The 16682-nt window shown below is 35.0% G+C and overlaps 1 protein-coding gene across 13 annotated transcripts in view; it reads left to right on the top strand.

The window, feature by feature from the left end:
- Window positions 1–16682, top strand: part of LOC128236966 (diacylglycerol kinase zeta-like) — a 123704-nt gene that overhangs the window by 100408 nt on the left and 6614 nt on the right. For 12 of the 13 annotated variants that reach the window (XM_052952116.1, XM_052952112.1, XM_052952115.1 and 9 more), the window contains 15 exons: window positions 215–270; window positions 739–801; window positions 2964–3037; window positions 3584–3692; window positions 4372–4571; window positions 7840–7940; window positions 8623–8702; window positions 10549–10621; window positions 10911–11160; window positions 11484–11564; window positions 13326–13429; window positions 14143–14180; window positions 14930–15053; window positions 15809–15845; window positions 16203–16366. In XM_052952116.1, coding sequence (XP_052808076.1) covers window positions 215–270; window positions 739–801; window positions 2964–3037; window positions 3584–3692; window positions 4372–4571; window positions 7840–7940; window positions 8623–8702; window positions 10549–10621; window positions 10911–11160; window positions 11484–11564; window positions 13326–13429; window positions 14143–14180; window positions 14930–15053; window positions 15809–15845; window positions 16203–16366 — 1554 coding nt within the window. The remainder of the gene's footprint in view (window positions 1–214; window positions 271–738; window positions 802–2963; window positions 3038–3583; window positions 3693–4371; window positions 4572–7839; window positions 7941–8622; window positions 8703–10548; window positions 10622–10910; window positions 11161–11483; window positions 11565–13325; window positions 13430–14142; window positions 14181–14929; window positions 15054–15808; window positions 15846–16202; window positions 16367–16682) is intronic. The other variant, XM_052952119.1, reaches the window with a different exon arrangement.

Below are 16682 nucleotides of genomic sequence, written 5' to 3'. Positions count from 1 at the left end.
TTGTTAAGGTTTTCTCATGAAACTTGGTACACATATTTTAAATTCTAAGATGCCTCTAGTATATTAATTAAGTTTCATCACTGTTCAATAATTATTGATTTTGTTAAGAAATCCTGTAAATGCTTTCAGTTTATGTTGAATGTGCCAAAGACATTGAAAGACAAATTTACTTAAATAATTGTACAAACTAAATGTCCGATATCCTTTTTTTCAGAAGCAAACCCTGAAAAGTTCAATAGCAGATTCCGAAACAAAATGTTTTATGCAGGAGTAAGTATATGAAACATTTTATTGTAAGAATTTTATGAAAATTGAAAATAGTATTGCAACTATCAATGTTTTGTGGGGATGTGGGTGGGTGAGAGAGAGCCTGTTTAAATAATGCCTGTGTGGTATAATCTGCCGTCTAATTGCCCCCGTTGGCAGTGTGTGCTTCCCCGCCCCCTCTCTCAACATGACATTGATAAGTGTATTGAATCAAACAAAATTGATGCAAGATTTAGAGGGTTAAAATTTCTTCTATAAACAGTCTGCAGGCATTAAAACAGGCAGTAATAATATTTCTTTGTATGGTATGGGGGATTAAAATATTAAATCATGTCAATGTAATTACAAAGAAAACCATTGAAGGAAATTGAAAAACAAAAATATCCATTGGTATGAATTGAAAATGGAAACAGAATATAGAATGATGCATTATATTGGCGCTTATGTCTGTGTTTTTGTCTGTAATTTCAGGCGGGAGGACGTGATTTGTTGAAACGAAGTTGGCGAGGCTTCTCAGAACAAATAAAGCTTATCGTAAGTTGGTTTTAACAGCCAAAGATTTTCACATTGTAAATTGTTTTTACAGCCATTTTTTATCATAAGTTTTCACTGCCATTCCTTTTCAGAAGTTGGTTTTCACAGCCATTCCTTACAGTTCATTGGTTTTCACAATCATACCTTACAGTTTGTTGGTTTTCACAGCCATTCTTTAAAGTTAGTTGGTTTTCACAGCCATACATTACAGTTCATTGGTTTCACGGCCATACCTTACAGTTTGTTGGTTTTCACAGCCATTCCTTACAGTTAGTTGGTTTTCACAGCCATACCTTACAGTTTGTTGGTTTTCACAGCCATTCCTTACAGTTAGTTGGTTTTCACAGCCATTCCTTACAGTTTGTTGGTTTTCACAGCCATTCCTTACAGTTAGTTGGTTTTCACAGCCATTCCTTACAGTTAGTTGGTTTTCACAGCCATACATTACAGTTCATTGGTTTCACGGCCATACCTTACAGTTAGTTGGTTTTCACAGCCATTCCTTAAAGTTAGTTGGTTTTCACAGCCATACCTTACAGTTAGTTGGTTTTCACAGCCATTCCTTACAGTTAGTTGGTTTTCACAGCCATACCTTACAGTTAGTTGGTTTTCACAGCCATTCCTTACAGTAAGTTGGTTTTCACAGCCATTCCTTACAGTTAGTTGGTTTTCACAGCCATTCCTTACAGTTAGTTGGTTTTCACAGCCATTCCTTACAGTTAGTTGGTTTACACAGCCATTCCTTACAGTTAGTTGGTTTACACAGCCATTCCTTACAGTTTGTTGGTTTACACAGCCATTCCTTACAGTTTGTTGGTTTTCACAGCCATTCCTTACACTTCGTTGGTTTACACAGCCATACCGTACAGTTAGCTGGTTTACACAGCCATACCGTACAGTTAGCTGGTTTTCACAGCCATACCTTACAGTTAGTTGGTTTTCACAGCCATTCCTTACAGTTTGTTGGTTTTCACAGCCATTCCTTACAGTTTGTTGGTTTTCACAGCCATTCCTTACAGTTAGTTGGTTTTCACAGCCATTCCTTACAGTTAGTTGGTTTTCACAGCCATACCTTACAGTCAGCTTAAATACTCACATTTTATTTTTAGGATTTACATATATGCTATTGGCTCAAATTCAAAATTGTGTTCATATTGCATGCATCCTAAATGTCAGTATCTCTTTTGGGATGTGTAAAAACAGAAGCTCTACTTTCCCAGACAAATATTATAAAATTTATTACAGGAAAGGTTTTTACACTCAGTTTCAATATTATGTTTGAAAATGCAAGCTGAAATAAAATTGTGCAGGTGAGAGTGGTCTAGTGGTATAGGTGTCCCCCTCTTACCAAAGGGGTTGTTGGTTCAATTCTGATTCCCACTAGAGGTACTTTCTCACAGCCTCTCAGCATGGACACCAGTATTGCTTTCGATCCAGCTTGATCAAAATCAAGCTTTAAGAAATTTGTGTAAACTAAAACCTAAATAGGTTTGTTTGGTAATATTCAAGCTGAGGGTATTTTTAGTTTAAAATCAAAACATTATTGTTTGATAAATGGGTATAATGCTCACTTGTTCTGGGACTTAAACGATGATTTTTAATTAATATTAATGGATTGAAACTGGAACTATTAATAATGGAGCCTGCCTTAGAACTGTAATGAATAATACTATTTTTAGCTTGTCTTTTTTTTCAAAGCAAATAGTCTATGTCATATAAAGACGTTGGTTTCGTTATTGGGCATGCCAAAAAATAAATCTTGGCCATAACTCAAAACTGTTGCAGATCTTAAAATTGAACCTAAGTAAAACATGTTGCAAGAGATAATACATTTATGTGTAGCAAGGCAAATAATTCTGGCTGCAATAATTGTCAAGTTATGTCCCTTGATTAAGAAAAAAAACAACAGACAAGCTTTGGCGAAAGTTCTGCGAGGCCATTCCATACAGTTAGAACCTGATTTGTCACCACTACTGATAGTTTACAGCAGGCCAGCAGGTTTCATTTATATAAACCATGTATAACAATAAAACAATTTGAATTTGTGGCAGCTACCGGGTGTAACAGGATATAACATATTTATGTACCAGGTTTTTCCGTAAGTTTCGAAATCTGGCTGTGGAACATTTGAGTAAAAATGTATACACATTTTCTCATTGCAGTGTGATGGTGTGGATTTAACGCAGAAGATTGTGGATATGAAACTTCACTCTCTTCTCTTTCTCAACATTCCAAGGTAACTTTGCAACTTTCAATTTAATATAATGTATCCATGCTTTATATGTAGTTGCAAACTTGTATGAGGTTTTATGAGTGCTAAAATGATATTCTAAAACATATTACAAAATTTAATGATTATAAACTAAGTTCTGAAGAATTTCAACTTTCTGTAATGCTAATCAATATAACTAACATGAAGTGCCCTCCGTTTAATCTTTTTTACTGTTTTACACTGCAGAAGCCATAGAGTTAAACATACACATGAATTCTTAGATCCAGTTGATTCTAGTCTAGTGGATTAACTATAAGTTTCAGAGGGTCAATACCAATATAACTGGAAATTGCTATCACTTTTAACTTTTGTCTCTTCTGGCATTTTAATACATGTGAACTCGCAGTGGAAGACATGGCCATAATGCAGCCAATGGCATGCATAGACCTTTTAAAGTAAAAAAACACACAATCCAATAGATTCCATTGTAAATCAAACTCAATAATTTTACCAAGAGTACATAAAATAACCATCACTGATAATGAACTGGTTCGCTATCCCATGTTCCAGATATAGCAGCGGTACGCTGCCATGGGGAAACCCAAATGCTGCGGGCTTCGAGCCCCAGAAACTGGACGATGGGTGTCTGGAGGTTATAGGCTTTACCTACTCATCATTGGTAAGTTTTGGGAAATGTAATTCACTTACTGATGAGTGTTTATTGTATGGGTTAGTTTCAAAATGGCACTTTTGACAGATAATTAGGTTGCAATGTCTGAAGTGTAAGTCCAAAAATGGTATATAATGACTTATCATCAATCTCCCACCCTGTTTGTCTGTCTGTCTGTCTGTCTGTCCATAACATTTCGTGTCCAGGCTATACCTTACTTACACATTGATGGATTACCATATAACTTGGTACAAATGTTGTCCTGATTGAGACGATGTGCAGTGACCTTAATCTGGGTCCATACCTCAAAGATGAAGGTCACACAAGACATTTAAAAGTCAGAGTACACATGCTCATGTCCGTGCTATAACTTACTTATGCATTGATGGTGTACTATATAACTGGGTACAAATGGATCTCATTGAGTGACCTAATCATTGGAAACTTTTGTTGTTACAACATAAAAATTTCCCTAGATCTTATTAATTTCATTATGTAAGTATTTAGAAAGACAAAATGTTCTAAAAAACAACAGTTGGGGGGGGGGGATATACATGTAGCTGTCATTTGGACCGCCTTGTTTATTTTGCAGCCTTCTTGAAACTTTTACATGGAGCTGTCTGCCACTGTATAAGGCAGCCGACATATGGCATGACCTCAGCGTGTTATGCCTCTATATATGTTTCAGGCAACACTGCAGATCGGTGGTCATGGTGAGCGTCTGATACAGTGTCGGGAGGTCGTGCTTACCACAGAGAAGCCAATCCCCATGCAGGTTGACGGAGAACCGTGTCGTCTGGCCCCCTCCGTCATAAGAATATCCCTCCGTAACCAGGTCAACATGATCATGAAACCAAAGCGACGAGGATCCATGCCCATTGCCAACGAGTAAGCTGCGTTTCAGATTATTGTCCAATGACACAATGACAAAATAACAAAATCATAATTGTTCATTTTGTAATGCATGCAGCATAATTATTTGCAATCAAAACATCTGACTTTGGGCAAATATTACTGCAATTAGACAAGTACATACACACTTGAAAGAGCAAAAACCTGATTATTTAATTGATTAAAAGAAAAAATAAATCGCTGTTTTAGCCTGAAACTTAATTTTGATACGTGTTGTGAGAGAATTCATTAGTCTTAATCTAGAAGCAACCTTCTTTCCAATCCCAGTGGAAATAAACACCTGTACATTGCCAGTGTGTGACAGGGTTCTGGAAACCAGTAATGTATTTCAGTCCCGAGGGACCATATCAAGGAATGAATTTCATCGCTTGCATTTCACAGATAGCTCTCAAAGGTAGCATTAAACGAGAGACACAGAAGACACAAGCAAGATTAAGGACTGAAATCGCTGTTTGTTTTTTTCCAGATAATCAAAATGACAACTCCCTGACTCTCTCTTGATCATGTTACAGTTAACAGGTTCAGTGTCAAGTTATTCCCAGATGTTAGCTCCACACCCTTAATATAGGACAGTAACTGTTACTGTATAAAAGGTTTCTTATTGAGACATGAAATACTGAAGGCATTATGAGTAAAAAAGAATTGTATTTGTGTACAAATAAAAATAATTGAGGAAGAAAATCCACAAAATTACAATTTTGAGTGTATTTTTTTTATATCAAAACCTTTTCGGCATTGAATATTGTTGTTTAACTTAGGAACATTTATTAAACTGTTATGGAATTTATGTTTGAAGTTTTGGTCAGAAAATGACAGCGGAATTTCAGAACAGAATGCAACATGTCTTTCTCTCCTTTTTTATTTCTCAAAAACCACAGTGTAATTTCATGGGGCAAATTGAATTATTTTTAATCTAAAAAGATAATTTCACACTTTCGAACATAAATAATTCATTTTGAACAGCTACAAATTTTTGTTCATTCTTAAAGCATCATTTGTTTCCATTTTCTGGAATAATCTTATTTTGATATTAAATTTAATACATCTCAATCGCAATATCGAAGGATTATTTTTCCTGCATTTGTAGTAAAATTCTAGTACATTTTAGCTAAAGCTAATTTAAACAATAATTATGAACATTCCTTGGGGATATTTGTCTTCTAATGCCATAGTAATTTTTATGCAAGCCTCTTAAAATGTAGTAAATGTCAGATTTGTTAAATATTTCATAAGATTTCAACTCATGATTTATATATTTCAACACTGAGTTCATTAAAACACTGTGTTAAATAATGAAGAATGGACTTGTGTCATTCAGTCTTAGAATTGCTGTAATATTTTCTGTTCACCTTAGGATACTGAAAACATTTATCAGAAACTTTAAACCTTTTATGGTCTTTGTTACAGACTGTTTAAGAGTTTCCAGAAAATTCATTGAGATTTCGTGTTAATAATACTGTCTAAGAACACTTTTTATGCCCCCACAAAAGGGCGGCATATAGGGTTGCCCTTGTCCGTACGTACGTCTGTCCGTACGTACGTACGTCCCGAAGATTGTTTTCGATCTAATTCTTGAAAACCGTTTGTCCAATCCTCACCAAACTTTAAACACATGTTTGTGACCATAATATCTTGATCAAGTTCGATAGTCATGGAAATCGCTTTAGTCATTTAGGAGTTACGGCCCTTTTTTGCCAAAAATACTTCAAAAATATATGTTTCCAATCTAATTCTTGAAAAGTATGTGTCCAATCCTCACCAAACTTTACATACATGATTGTGACCATAATATCTTGATCAAGTTCGATAGCCATGGAAATCGCTTTTGTCATTTAGGAGTTACGGCCCTTTATTTGCAAAAAAAGACTTGAAAAATACGTCCCGAAGATTGTTTCCGATCTAATTCTTGAAAACTGTTTGTCCAATTCTCACCAAACTTTAAACACATGTTTGTGACCATAATATCTTGATCAAGTTTGATAGTCATGGAAATCGCTTTAGTCATTTAGGAGTTACAGCCCTTTTTTGCCAAAAATACTTCAAAAATCATTATGGCTTATTTTCTGTGACAAAAAACCGAAGTGGGGGCATCCGTGTCCTATGGACACATTTCTAGTTTTTTCCTCAATTTATCTTTTTTAAATTTCCTTTTTCTTGTCTAGACCTATACTACGTACTATAATGTTGGATATGATTCTGAAAATCCTGGTTTCGTAACAAATTTGGTTGCACTGATTCTGTTTTTATTGCCTGTACAGTGTTTGGATAGTCCACCTAAATGGCCGTCAACCAGTCTTTTGACAATTTTTAGACTATGGCAGACTGGTTGATACACATGAAATGTCAAAATAATAAAAAAGTATCCCTGATCGCTCATTATTGTAGCTAAGTATTTGGACTGACTAATTGAAATTGTAAATGAAGTCACTTGTGACCTTTTTTGAAATATAGCATAATAACTAAATTATGTACAATGTATATAGAAACTTTATTTTAAAGTATAAATTAAACAGAATATCACATTAATTTTGGGGTCATTCAGTTGATAATTTATCAAGCTCAACCAGACCCATTGTATAAATACCTGTCACAATTATAGCAGGGTTTACTGTAAATGTTACAGAAAATCTACTTAAAGGTGCACTCTTACTCCCAAATAAGATTTACCACAATTAACTTTTGTTTTAATATTCCCAAAAGGATGTATAAATGTTGAAAACAATGGTTCTTATGAAGGATACCGAGTTTAATTTTGAAAGAATTATGCATAAAATATTGTATTTCCACCTTATGAGACTATAGTAGACCACAGTAAATCTTTTAGCATTCACCAATCATTTAATATTTTTGCATTTTCTGTTATTAAATACAAGGTAACAATTCTGTTATCAGTAACTCATATTTTCCATAAATTCATTATTTAGTAAGTAGGGTTTATCTGTCAAAATTAATGTTTGTTATACATGTGTATGTATTGATTTTGAATAAGAATGTCACTTTAATTTATAATTTGGGCCTTTATTATCATTGAGTGTTTATCAATCATCCTATAGATTTCTGTTCTATTTCTAATTTCTGAAGTAATTTTGACTAACAAGATGTTTATTACACTCAACCTTAAATGGGGGTTGTAGACTACTCAGTTATAATAGAGGCCCATACAACCCAAGCTATTTACGCATCAAGCGTGGGAGAAGGAGCAGTCTGTACAATCCAGCCTCAGTCCTGACTTTGCTTTTTTCAGTCCCCCTTCTGTGCCTGAACGGCTCCGTATACAGGTGAGCCGTATCGGGATGCGGGATTACGAGCTGTTAAATTACAACAAGGATCGACTGAGGGCAGCGTGTAAGTGGCCCAGGCATGGGACGTAGCGCACTTATAGCCTGCCTGGTGTCGGACGTAGCGCACTATTAGCCTGCCTGGTGTTGGACATATCACACTGATTGCTTGCATAGTTTCTAACATAAGAACGACTCTATGTATCTATCCACTCCTGCTTGTAATAATCACACCTGGATGCTTAGCTTGGAATTATTCATTTTCTAGAAGAACAGTTTGCCGGAAAACTAACAAGAATGCATAATAATTCTATATGTTCTCTTAATGAAAGTAAAGTTTATGTAGACTTACATTAGCTATATTGCACTTTAATCTGTTGACATTATTATGGTGGTTTGTGGTTTTCAGCTTGCTTTCCCAAAGTACACATGTGTTTATACAGGAATATAACTGTTTTGTATTAAACTAACTTCTCTATTCAGCTAGACTAGAATTATCTGCCCCTTTGCACAGCTTACTCTAATACACACTATTTTATGATATTTTATTACATTTATTTAGATACAATTTTAGTATATTACCGTAGATATATTTTTAAAATACAAAAATGAATAAAGGAAAAGTAAATAAAAATGTTTTAACCTTTATTGTAATGATTAATCAAAATATATATATATATTTACAACAAAAATGTATTATCTACTGTCTTGTGGTTGACTTGTGTGTTAATGTCTTATTTTTCTGTCAGCGGTTCCTGTTGGGATGATTGTTGTAGAGACCAGCGTGAACTTGGAGGAGGTGCGGGCACACATCAACAGGCTCCAGGAGGTGAGGGCAATCATGTGATTACACTGTCAGCCAGATGCTTTACCTGTCCACTATTGAATCCTACCAACCAATTTTTTGCCCCTGTTGTGTAGGGTAACTGGGAAACTTTTGCAATTAATTAGGAGATTATGCTTGATGTAGACTGTATTTGAGATATCATAAATGTGATGTGTAATGTAAAGTGGATATCTCAGTATGTCTCTATGAATAGCTTACCTTGGATATCACATTTGGTGTGCTAGTGTAATAGGAGATATCACTTCACTTGGTTTATACAGAAACTTGAATATCACCCTTCTTTAACATGGATATCAATCTTGGATTGTACTGTATACATAATAAGCCTCTTGTTGTGTACTTAAAGTGTGATATCATGTTCAGTCTACTTTATATTATTGGGATAATATTTGATGTTTACTGTATCACTAATTCCACATTGATCTGATATTTATACTGGAACACCACATGCAACTTTAGCATGGATATAGGCTCTTGATATCTTTTGTAATGTGGATATCACTTCTGGTTTGGGATATAACACATTTATTTGTTGTAACAGGGATATTACACTTACTGCTCTTTTATCATATTTGTGTTGTACTTTAATTGGGATATCACATTTTGTCCATACTGTATTTGTGATATCACACTTCATCCACACTGTAATTGGGATATTACACTTCATCAGTACTGTAATGGGAGTATCACACATTGTCAGTACTGTAATTTGGATATCACACTTTGTCTGTTCTGTAAATGGGATATCACACTTTGTCAGTACTGTAATTGGGAAATCACACTTTGTCAGTACTCAAATTGGAAAATCACACTTTTTCAGTACTGTAATTGGGATATATCACACTTCATCAGTACTGTAATTGGGATATCACACTTCATCAGTACTATAACTGGGATATCACACTTTATCTGTACTGTAATTTAGATATCACACTTTATAAGTACTGTAATTAGGATCTCACACTTTATCAGTACTGTAATTGGGATATTGCACGTCATCAGTACTGTAATTGGGATATGACACTTCATCAGTACTGTAATTGGGATATGACACTTCATCTACTGTAATTGGGATATCACACTCCATCTGTACTGTAATTGGGATATCACACTCCAACTGTACTGTATTTGGGAAGTCACACTTTGTACTGTTATCGGGATAGCACATTAGTCATGGTGTGTAGTGTAATTGGGATAACGCACTTTGTACTGTAATTGGGATATCACACTTTGTTCTGTAATTGGGATAACTCACTTTGCACTGTAATTGGGATAACTCACTTTGCACTGTAATTGGGATAACTCACTTTGCACTGTAATTAGGATAGCACATTATAAGTCATGGTATGTTATGTAATTGAATGGTCGGTACTTGAACGGGGATGCAATACGAAACCAAACTTTTGGGAAACATGGTTGCAAGCATGTTTCCATACAGTCTACTTATGTATTTAGGTTAATGCATTTCAATGATATATTTACCCACCACAGGCCTAAACTGATTCAGATCAATCATCTTGAGTGATCATAAATGTGGAAAACAATCATTTTTTAAATGTATTCATTGCTTTGTGTGCTGCTTTCATACATTTTCTCTGACAATAAACGTGAATAAACATGGGAACAATTCTTCAGAAAGATAACTGCTCTTGTGGGGTTCAAGGGACAGGATTATTGCCATATGAAAATATAACTCTATAATCTAGATAACAGACAGGCAGTGATACAGTTTCATTTCCCCCAGTGGGGACACAGAGACATAGATATTTCACAAATATAGAAACTGAGTTAGAATTGCTGACAAGCTATTTATTTTTTCATCTTGCAGGACATGATGCGTTCGTCAGAGAATGTAGAGTCTAACTATTCACCGTTGTCGAAGAAATGGTGCTACCTTGATTGTAAGTAGAACACATTTGACGTCCTCAGAATATGTTCTGGTGAATTTTACACTTTTAAGCAAATAAAAAAAATAATGCATCTTAAAGTAAAAAGTAAAGAAAACCTCACTGCTAAATTGTATGTTGTGGGATGAAATTCCAAAAAGATAACTGTAAAAATAATCAATATTTAGTTTTAATTGAACTCGAGATATATACCATTCTCCAGTAAGTGTTAACCTTTGGTTAGTAAAACCTATAATTTTGCCCTATCTACATTGAATCTTTTACATGAATCTCCAATTTACAGCTACAACAGCAGAGAGATTTTTCCGTATTGACCGGTCTCAGGAAAACCTTCACTACATCACAGACATATCATCCGAGGATTTGTTCATCCTTGACCCTGAGATGACCTTGAAAGGTCACACAAACAATAACATTGAAGGTCAGTTGGATAAGAACAGTGCAGTGATGAAGGAGAACAACTTTACGTCATCGAAAGACAGCGAGCTGGTCTTCACGTTTTCGATGCCCGTAACACCACCTAAGTCACCAAGGTATGGCGGAAGGTCTGGCAGTCATTAATGTCACTTGGCGCATGGTTTGATATTCATTACTTTCTGTGAAATTCTGTTAAATCTGGGGAAGAAATGCACAGTCATAGTTCTAGTTTTAATTTCATTATAGAATGACTCACATCATTCTTATTCGGGTTTAAGGAACATCAGTATCTGCCTTTTCTCTAAATTCTTGTCTAAACAATTATTGTCTGTCTCATTAACAATTATCAGTGCCTACATATAACAAGTCAAGTAGAATTTTTTGTTGCAAGCACACATAGTTTCACATTATTTATAGCTGGATGCACCATCCATTGTAGATTTGAGGCGCAGCGCCTGGTGCGGCCAGAGAGTGCAGAGAACCTTCTCTCGCCTCCGAACCAGCCAGGTTCTAACAACAGGTGCACACAACAGTATACAGTATAACTCTTTTTCCCTATATAACCATTTCACCCTCTCCCTGTATAACAACAAGCTTGGTGCTAACAGGTGAACACTAATACTATTTAACCCTATTTAGTTTATACTATTTTTTTACACGTGTTTGTTACAAAAGTTAATTCAATAGTCATGCTCCAGTCTGATTCCTGGTTTGAGCCACACCTTTGTCATCTGTGTCCATAATGGAAGTTTTATGAATGTGATATTTGCTCATAATGAAAGTACACTGTGTGTGACATTTGTCTATAATGAAAGTACCCCTGGTATGACATTTGCCCATAATGAAAGTACCCTGTGTGTGACATTTGTCTATAATGAAAGTACCCTGCATGTGACATTTGTCCATAATGAAAGTACCCTGGGTGTGACATTTGCCTATAATGGAAGTACCCCCGAGTGTGACATTTGCCCATAAAGAAGGTATCTTGTGTCCACAATGAAAGTACCCTCAGAATGACTTTGCTTCCTTTAAGTTTAAGCTTGACCTACCAATCCTCTTGAAAAATTGGGCAGGGCCAGTGGATCTTACAGATCTTAAAATAGTAACTTATAATAGAATAAAGTAAGGTTTAAGGTACAGAAAAATTGTCAATATGATAAATGGTGTGAATTAAGTGAAGCATGCGTAAGACAAATTTGGTTCATATTAAAAAACAACAATTTCTTGGGCTGAATTACGAAATCAGCAGTCATGCTTTTGCTACCCGTGTGTTCATTAGCCCCGGTATTGTTTAATCATCTACAGCAAGAAAATGTCACCCATGTCACATCTAATCTCTTAATCTGTCTACCTGGAAAGTTAAAGAATTCTTTTTACAGATTAATTCTTAAATTTTAGTTTCTGCACCCAGTAAAGCATGTTTTTTTGTCAGAATTCTGTGTAGCCTTTCAAAGCTTGTTAATAATGCATGAACACTTCTGGTCTAACATGGTTTAAAGTGAAATTACGATGACAATATGTTGTCAATTTGTCACCAAGAATAAGGCTAATTATTTTAAGCTTGGAAGAAGCCTCATCTAGCCTCAGCTGTTCATTTTATAAATGAGGTCAAATCTTGCTGGAAGCATTGACTCAAAACTAGAAGTTATGTAACAGTGTTGTTAAAACTGGGTTATTTTGTAATCTGCTTTAATACCAAGCAATCTTTTTGTATTAGGGGAATGCCAGATTGAAGAAAATCTTCCTGGAAATTTCAGTGTTAAATTCTATTAGTTTATTTGAGTGTTGCCATTAATAAAAAAATAGTAAAAAAAGTCAAATAAAACATTGAAAACTATGGGAACAATCCCAGTAGACAGCCTTTTTTATGTTTAGTTTTGTTTCTTCATTGTGTCAGTCTGAGCTACAATTATAGTGAGCTATAATTCCATATTCCATGATGTGATGAAATAATAAAACCCAAAACACCAAAACCTTGTTCTAGTCGTTGAAGCAAGAAGAGTTGTTGGCTAAAGATTATATATTTACACATTAACTGTGTACAAATGTAGAAAATTATATTTACTGTGACAAAAATATATAAATATATAGAGGTGTGCTCTTGGTCAACTGAGAAAAAAAGAAAGAAAAGTTTTAAGTATTGCTGTAGAACTGGTGATGAAGTTACCCTCGTTGGCGTTCATTTTGATATTGTGTATTATCTTAGAAATTGTCTAAGATATGAGTATGGAATATATGCTTAAACTTGGGATGTTACCATGGTGATATTTCTTTTTTACAGTTCGGAGCCTGGTTCCCCATCCAACCCTACAAACACACCAACCAAACCCTTCCACTTCACAACCACGGGCGAGAAACCCAAGCCACTCTCAACAACCGACAAAAGTAAGCAACAGTAGAAGATATTTGAGATTTAAAAAAAAATCTTGTATAGATCGATGTTCATAGTGATGATAGGATGATGGTGTATTGTGGATAATTAATCATTTAAATTAGTTGTCGCTGATAATCTATTGCTTATATATTCAAAACCAATTTGTGATCTGGGGCTAAATTATCAAAAATATGGTACAACAGCAGTAAATCTTAGCTAATACTCTAAGCTTATCTTCTCTAACTACCTTCAAATAACAAACAATACAGCAGAAGCATTCAAATAACAACAATACAGACCAGTTGTGTTTATTAATTTTTCCTGTTTATTGTTATTTTGTACTTGGATTTTTTAATGTTTATTTAACAATTATACCACAAAGAAAATCATTTGCGCATGTTTATCAAAAAAGTAGAGCACTGTTTAAGAAAACAAACTTTTGTTAATATATTATTTTGATTTCAAGAGCATAAAATGAACACAAAATCCATAACTTTTGAATGAATGTTAACAATGCCGTTGTATTGAAAGGGAGAAACTATTACAGAAAGGAAGAGTACACATCCTTATATGGTAACACTTAAAAGGATGTGTAGGCCGAGCTTTAAAGCTTGCTGAACGTTAAAACGGTTAAGCAATGTATTCAATACCGGCTGATTAGCGGTTTTGTGGGCTGAAGTGTGGGTTGTGTTCAAAGCCTTCATTGTTATATTTTGTCTTTCAGTGATGATAGATGCTTCCAAACGAGGAGATCTCAGAAAGGTTTGAATACATATTCATTTTTTCCAAACAGAGATAAACTTTTAAGTTTTAGCAATTATTTGTGTGTCATTATGTGATTATTCAATATTTAAGTAATTTAACTTCACTGAGATGATCCATGGATGGCGCCCTTTCAAATTGTTCAAAGAAATGAATTTCATGCAGAACTCTGTTTGCCATGGCAACTGAAAGGAAAAGCTTCTGGACAAAAACCATGAGGCCTAGAGCTTAGATATTTGATGTGTTTCACTGTCCAGTGGTCCTCTACCAAATTTGTTCAAATTATGTCTCTGGGGACAAAATTGGCCACACCCTGGAGTTCACAAATTTCCTTTAGAGTAATGTACGGATATCTTTGCAAATGTTCATGTCTGAAACTACTTGGCCTAGACCCTTGATATTTTGTATGTATCTTCATACAGTGATCCTCTATCAAGTGTCTTAAATTATTGCCCCTAAGGGTCAAAACTGGCCCCTCCCCTTTTGACCTACTTTCTTATTTTTGAAGCAACAGCAATGAAATTTGGACCATGTATACTGTTTGAAAACAAAATCAATGCTATCATTATATGACCTTGACTCTGACCTTTTGACCCACTTTCTTACATGTATTTTCTGTACAAGTATTATTAATGCTTCATCTCCTAGTAACATGGCAAGAATATGGCAAGAATATGGCATATCATTAACGTCATGTCTTCAACTGACTGGTGGGTGATATCCATTCATTTTTGCATATTTGGTTTCAGTTGATGGAGCTACATGAGACTGGTCGGTGTGACCTTCTGTGTACTGACCAGTATGGGATGACCGCCCTCCACCATGCTGCACGCTTCGGACACAAGGAAATTGTCAAGTACCTCATCAAGAATGGTATGAATTTACATGAATTGACAATTGTTGTCATGGCTGAGGCCAGTTCGGGATACAATTTCCAATCTCGACCACATGGTTCTTAGAGGCTCATCTGGGACATCAAAGTTGAATATTCCCCAGTTAATGTAACTGTTGGCTGTAATCTGTATAAATAAGGGATGCCTGAATTCCCCTATGAGTTGAAAAGTCAACCTCTCCTCAGAATCTTCCTTAGAACTGCTGAGTTATATATTTTGTATGTAAATGTAATTGTTTGGGCGGTCAGTGAACCTGGATGATATAGTACCATCTCAACAACCCTTGTCTTGGTGGGAGTCTGATGAATCTTGTGACACAACTCTCCTGGGCTCCTTCAATGTAATTCTATCATAAAACTGAACACTTCTTTCTCAGAGCTTTTTGTATAAACGTCTTGAAAGAAATTGGCCTATATAAATACAGAGGTTTTTAATTACATGATGTATTACTCAAAGAAAAGTTAAAAAAAAAGCAATTTAAAGGAAATTTCCATACAAACAGCTTGGTATGTGAGATGAATATGCAATAAAAAATAAATGAAAATGAACCTCACTTGAAAAATATCATATAGATGAATTGATAAGTTTGGTTTCCATAGGAAGTATTAAATTGACAATGAATTGTATTTTTTACAAACTATCATGTGTTGTATAATTTGTTACATGAGATAACAATACTTGTAAATTGTGTATAATGAGAACTGTATAAAGGTCTCCTCTCATTCTCTGTTTCAGCGCCACCTGTGATCCTGGATATGGTCGACTATGAAAAGTAAGGAGTGACGCACTTTCACATATTTTTAAGACTGCTATTTTAAAGTCAGACAGATATACCATAAATAGAATCATTCAATAATATTAAACAATTTATAATATCATACTTTTAGACATTAAAGAATATTTTAGTCTGCATTATTTATAATTGATCATTTTGATTGTTATCCTTTTGGAATATTATACTGTGCTTAATGTAACTAAAAAATGTATTTGAAAATTATGTTATGACTTGATTTTAATAATTCTGGGATTAAAACTCCATCAGCTTAGTAAATGAGTTTACATTCACAAACCATACTTTTCATTTCTGACACTTAAATGAGATCCACTAATGGTTCTCTGTTTGTTCCAGGGGCCAGACAGCGCTTCACAAGGCAGCCTGGTACCAGCGGCGGACAATCTGCTGTATCCTGGTGGAGGCAAAGGCATGTCTGAGTCGCCGTGACAACCAGGGGAACACCCCACGCATGCAGGCACTCCGGGCAGATGACAGGGACCTAGCTGCTTACTTAAAGAGTAGGCTTTATTTCTTGGCTTAATGTTAACTGTTAAACTGATGTGTATACCAAGGGAATGAGACTACATAGCACTCGAACATTCAAATCTGTGACAAAACGATCTTCTGTTTGGTTATCTGATAAAAATTCCAAAACAGCGTATTGTAAATATATTCCCTAGGTTGAAATAATGCCACTGTAAACTATGTTCATATGTATGACATTAATATGTACTCATTTGGCATAAATACCTCTAGGTTAGAGTATTCATCATGAATCATGAGTTTGAAGAGTGTTATTGCCTGTCCTCTCACCCAGGATGAAGTGGGTACAAG

This window comes from Mya arenaria, chromosome 6, assembly GCF_026914265.1.
Source record: "Mya arenaria isolate MELC-2E11 chromosome 6, ASM2691426v1".
Classification (NCBI taxonomy): Eukaryota; Metazoa; Mollusca; class Bivalvia; order Myida; family Myidae; genus Mya; species Mya arenaria.
Note: the sequence above shows the minus strand (reverse complement) of the source record. Positions and strands in the feature narration are given on the sequence as shown.